General features: G+C 33.3%; 1 protein-coding gene across 1 annotated transcript; it reads left to right on the forward strand.

The window, feature by feature from the left end:
• Positions 1–3,924: 3,924 nt before the first annotated feature.
• Positions 3,925–4,843, forward strand: LOC130047737 (cerebellin-3-like). The gene is made up of 2 exons (XM_056143115.1): positions 3,925–4,181; positions 4,372–4,843. The coding sequence occupies exons 1-2, from the start codon at positions 3,977–3,979 to the stop codon at positions 4,779–4,781; spliced, it is 615 nt and encodes a 204-aa protein (XP_055999090.1). The 5' UTR covers positions 3,925–3,976; the 3' UTR covers positions 4,782–4,843.
• The last annotated feature ends 1,157 nt before the right edge of the window (positions 4,844–6,000 follow it).

Below are 6,000 nucleotides of genomic sequence, written 5' to 3' on the forward strand. Positions count from 1 at the left end.
AGATACTCTCATTTGACATTACATTTTTTTTTACAAAAATTATAGGTTTTGAAGTGATGACATATCCCATGGAAACGAATTCCATTCAATAATAACAACTGACCTCAACAATGTATTTGTCGCATTAAACAAAACGATAGATGTGTTTAACAGTCACTCTAGTTTGTGTAGTATTTTAAGTCGCATTTGATAAGTGTTCCCTCATGTAGAATCAATGCCAGCTTTCGTTGACGTACCACACGTTGTGAACTATTTAGGGTACTCGGGACAGTAGTGGTGGTGGTTCTTTATCGCGCCAACACCTTAGTGTAAACATTCACAGACAGAAATATGATATATGTAATCCAATATCCACTCAAATAAAGTTTAAAAGAATGAAATTAGAAAAAAACAAACATTCGCGTTCAATAACCTTGTGGAACTAGTGGAGAGTGCGATATGGAAGTCAGATATAGGCCGTCCATTTGTCAAGATCAAAACATGGGCTTTATTGAAAACGCTTTGTTTACAAAATATGCACTATCGAACGGACTGCTTTTGAAGGACAGTTTTTTAAATAACAGTCGACTAGTTTAATCAATATCAGATGCACAGATGGTGTGTAACATATCCTGCTGTAAAGTGTACCACGTTTGAGTTTGAAATTGTCCAATAAACACCATACACTGTGCTTAAGGAAAGTCCGTGCTTTTACGTATCCGGTTTTAAATTTTAAACACCGACTAGAAAGTTCCAGTTATAACTTCTTTGTTTGATGTTTGTAGTTTACGAGAACTGTACGAGTCAAATTTAGCATTCAAATGTGAATCTTAGATATATTTACCATGAATTATTATAGTGTGAAGTCCTCACTTGCTCCAATGGTACAAAGCAATGTAATATCTACATTGAAAGGCTCATAGGCTTAAAAGGCTTATAGCTTGCAATCTAAGCCTGAACAAGTTAAAAATCATACATAGGCGTGATCCTCACAGTGGAATTCACACTGAATTTTAGGGAGTGTGTTTGGTTCAAAGAAACCCAAAATTATAAATCCTCAGAAAATCATCATCAAAGTTGTTGAATATTTGAACTCTTCTTCACAAGTACTTTCAAGAAACAAAAGTATTTGTACATGAGCTGTAGTTGCTAGAATCTACATATATGTACACTATATTTATTTTTTCTATAAATATGAGATAGCATGTATGTATTTTTATGTATTATATGATTGATAGCCAAACAAAAAAAGAATAACACACACACCAAAAATATTGTGAGAAAAAGGAAGGGGTGGGGGTGCACACCCCCCCCCCCACTCCTTGTGTTCTAATTGTCTGGTAGGACAAAATTTTCAGTATGTTTTACACACACACACACACATATATATATATATATATATATATATATATATATATATATATTGTCATATTCTGTTAATCTTGATTTTAAGACTGTATTTGCTGTTACAATTTACTATTTTCAAAGTGTGCAAAGAATAATTGTAAAACTTAAATTTAAAAATGGGGGTTTACATATTCAAGAGACCATTTTGCAAAATATCTCTGGTCAACTATGGTAAAATATGTTTTTTTTCTTAACCTTAGATATAATTCTAAATATTTTTAAAGAAGAACTGGCATGTAAACAATTTAGATTTTGAGAAGTTTTCAAAATTGCGATATTCTGTGATTTTTTTCTGAAGGATGTGAGCAGATTAAACAGCAATTGTGTATGTTTTCAATTGAATATCTTTAAAAATTCTCTCAGTAAATGAATAGCTATTGGTTTTTATATATTAGAGCTTAATATGATGTGCTTTGGTGCATATTTTAAATAAAACATGAGATAATGCATTCTTGTGTTAGAATTTGGCTTTTGCATTTGGGGGTATATGTGCTCTGTAGCACATAGTATAAAAATAAACCTGCAAAGATATGTCTTATATGGGCTTTTTAGTTAGTTTATGAGTTGTTAAAGTTATTTAAATGAAAAAAAATTTGATTGACAGAAATTTCTAATAGTATTTACCTACCTTAAGTTTAAACATCCTCACCATAAAAGAAGTAGGAGGTGGTCAGCATGCATCTATTCCTAGACTTCTGATTATTCGTATTATGCTAAATCTAAAAATGTTGAATATGATAACATAAAAGCGAGGTATATACATGTACACATGAATGGAAATTAAGATACATATATTTTGTTAAGTAAACCATATGTTATAAATAAATAAGAAATGTGACACATTAGAATTCATAAACAAAATTAGAATTTATTATTTACCTATAGAATACGGTATAAGCAGTCAGAATAGTTTAGGTTGCTTTTTCTGAACACCATAAATGAACTTGAGCATGGATTTTCGTGCATTTCAGAATATGTGTCCAATTCGCTGTTTTATTGCCATATACCCCTGTGTGTCTTTGTGAAAACTGGAGCTCGGCAGTGCTTGTGATTCCTTGTTATTAATATTGATGTTAATCGTAAATAAGCTCCTCTACTGAAATGAAACACTGTACTACAGTTAACACTAATTCATATAGTATCAAGTTCATCAGGGTAGACTCAGAAAAACATGGGCCCAATGACAGTATGTGTTTGATTTTGAATAATATTAGTGTATTGAACTAAATTTTGCTTAACATTCTTTTATTTTGATTGATTGTGATTCAATGTTAAAGTTTACGTTTAAGCATTAGTTTAATACTCACAATGAACTTACTAGTTATTGCAGACATATTCCGCCTCTTGAATTGCAAAGCTAGGAAATCAAATAAACCAGCATAGGGTACCTCTTGATTGTCTTTCTTATATCGAATTTTACAATAGTAGAATGTTTGAAATGAACTCGCGTCTGACATGTTACGAAAGGGTATGCTATGAAATTGAGAATTTTGTTACATACTGTGCAAAAAGAAAAACGACGAGGGTCGTGTCCTTTGAAATAATGAATTTTTAACATTCAATTCAAGGTAATTGACCCAAATATTGAAACAACAATTATTTTGTTTATTCTTACTTTGTGGATATTTTGTAAATAATTTCCCTTTTCAAAGCAGAACTTAGAAGAAAAAAAATTCGGAAACTGTGAATTTCAATTTCAGAACTCTTAAACATCCATACCTCCAATATTAAATGGCTTTATATACAATCTGAAATCACATGTGAAAATTTCAATCAGCAGGCATGTTCAAGAAGCTATCTTAGGGCTAAGCTATGTCCGAAGTATATTTTAGGTCAGTTACTTGAAACCATGCAAAATCTAAGGCCTCACTATACGATCGTCCTAACTTTAGGACAGGGAAAATAATCTTAAGTTTGTAAACATGGCAACATTCATTATAGTGACTTTTGTAAATAGGAAAAAATCTGATTGAAGGTGTGTATGACAGTCATTTAAATTTCATGAATGTGGTATCTAAATTAGCTACAATAATGTAGCCTTCTCCGACTTCTTTTTGGGGGACTACAAGTCGTTAGGATCTCCGTCAATGTGCAGATGCGGAAGTGATTCACTCCCGCGACATTTTGATCATTCTAAACATTTCCTGGTTTTCTATGTTTAAAAAGAGTAATTTAAGATTGAAATATTTGAAAAAAAAATTATATAGATATACACTAATCATCCTTAGTCTGAATTCCAATTTTGAATGTTTTCCACTGATAATTTATGCTTATATCATTTTATGTCGTATTAACCTTCCTCAAACCATACTGAATCATAATGTAAGTGTTTTATTCTCACACATCTCACTCAACATATTGACAAGGTCGTGTTCCTACATTATGAGGAGAAAAGTGTTCAGGTCTATCGAATGATAAAATAATCACAAAATCTATAATCTAATGTTGCAATTTAAGGCACGAAATATTCTCATCAGGAGTCATGCATGGTCAGTTAAATTTTGCATTTTGTAAAATAAAAGCTATATAAATAAAAACAAACTGCTACTCGAAATATTTACATGTTGAAGTTTGCAGGGAAACGCTAAAAATGTTACAGGTGCTTTATCTGCTGATTTGTATGGTTGCCTTGTCTCGATCTGACTGTCCGTGTAAGAATGAAATAAGAAACTACAACATCTGCACGAAGTCTGCCAATTCATGTGGTCTTCACCTCAGCGAATTTGAAGAGTGTATAAAGAACAGATTTACTTCAATGGAGACCGAATTGACAACTTTGAAAACATATCTTTCAGGTCTGTTTAATCAATATAAATGTACAATTTTAAAAAAAGAAAATCCTGCTCTATGATTTTATTTCATGAACTTTCATGAAAATGTAATTTTTAATGGGCACCCATTTGAAACAAGCATTAAGTTTTAAGATATTTTAACATGCTGTTAAATTTAACTTTGTGGTCTAAATCATGTTGTTCAAACATACAGGTAAAAAGCCTGTCTCTTTCATGGCTCAACCATCCTCAAGGTTCAAATCTTCGTCTGGGAAGTTTCTTAAATTTGGAAGAGTTGCAACCAATAAAGGGAACGGATACGACGGTAAGACTGGTGTGTTTACCGCCCCTGTAGCAGGAACCTACTCCTTTACTCTTACCATCGGTATGCCTACACCCTCCAGCACGTCAGACTACTTGAGGTTACATATACTACATAACAATTATCAAGTTGGATTTTGGTGGACTCCATGGGTGGGAAAGTGGATTAAAATCTCCGAAAATATTCTTCTTGACATGAAGAAGGGAGACAACGTACGCATCAAGGTGTACTCATGGCCAAAAGAGTTTCAGTATATCGGAGGTACAACCCATTCCAACTTCAATGGTTTCTTAATACAATGAAGGAAACATTTACATAATGAATCTGAAATGAAAATTGATAAATAAATATCTGACCAGCATCAGTTTAATTGTTTTAATCGGTTGCTTTATCTCGAACATAACAGTGATGTGTCACTGAAAATGAGTAGCCCTCATCAACATTTTTCCTATTACTATCATAACCTTTGAAATAAGCTCTTAAAGCATTGCCATCTAATTATCTTCACGTTATCTTCTAAACAATATCAGCGTAGTTGTTGCCATTTGCGCATTGATATTCATATGAAGCAGAATTTATTCAAAAACTTCTACGTGAGAAGAAAGAATCTCTCGCTGTGACCTTCAATTCGACTTTTAGATATATCGATGAGGTTTTGTCTATTAACAATGATAGCTTTCATTCATATGTCGATTTGATATATCCCTGTTAGCTCGAAATAAAGGACACCACAGAGTCGTCCACTTCTGCTTCATACTTAGATATTTGATTGCAAGTAGACATTAACGGCAAACTAACAACTCAACTGTATGACAAACGGGATGATTTCAGCTTCTCCATCGTCAACTTCCCACATTTATGCAGCAATATTCCATTATCACCTGCATATGGTGTTTATATATCTCAACTGATTCGATATGCAAGAGCTTGTTCTGGGTATAGTCAGTTTTTAAATCGAGGTAAGCTACTGACAAACAAGTTGATGGTACAGGGATTTCAACAGTCTCGATTGAAGTCAGCATTTCGCAAATTCTATGGTCGTTATAACGATCTAGTTCGTCAATACAACCTCGCATTGGGTCAAATGCTGTCTGACGTGTTTCATACCGATTGTTAAGCCGTTCTTGGCACACTGATTTTGACTGCGGATAACTCCGTTTACCTGATCAGGATATGGGGCTCACGGCGGGTGTGACCGGTCAACAGGGGATGCTTACTCCTCCTAGGCACCTGATCCCACCTCTGGTGTGTCCAGGGGTCGGTGTTTGCCGAACTATCTATTTTGTATTGCTTGTAGGAGTTATGAGATTGATCACTGTTCGTTATCTTCACCTTGCATTGAAGAAAATATGTAAAGATATACCGTAAATCTTAATATTTTTGCGTCGATTTATTTTTGCGAATTTGAGTAAAGAGCCTATATATTTATTTTCATGTTTCTTATTTTTACGAATTAATGGTGGAGCTGTGCTGCATTTTCAATTAAAAGCACAGGTCTTTCCTTTCTATTAAAGTAAAATT

Source organism: Ostrea edulis, chromosome 7 (genome assembly GCF_947568905.1).
Source record: "Ostrea edulis chromosome 7, xbOstEdul1.1, whole genome shotgun sequence".
Taxonomy (NCBI): domain Eukaryota; kingdom Metazoa; phylum Mollusca; class Bivalvia; order Ostreida; family Ostreidae; genus Ostrea; species Ostrea edulis.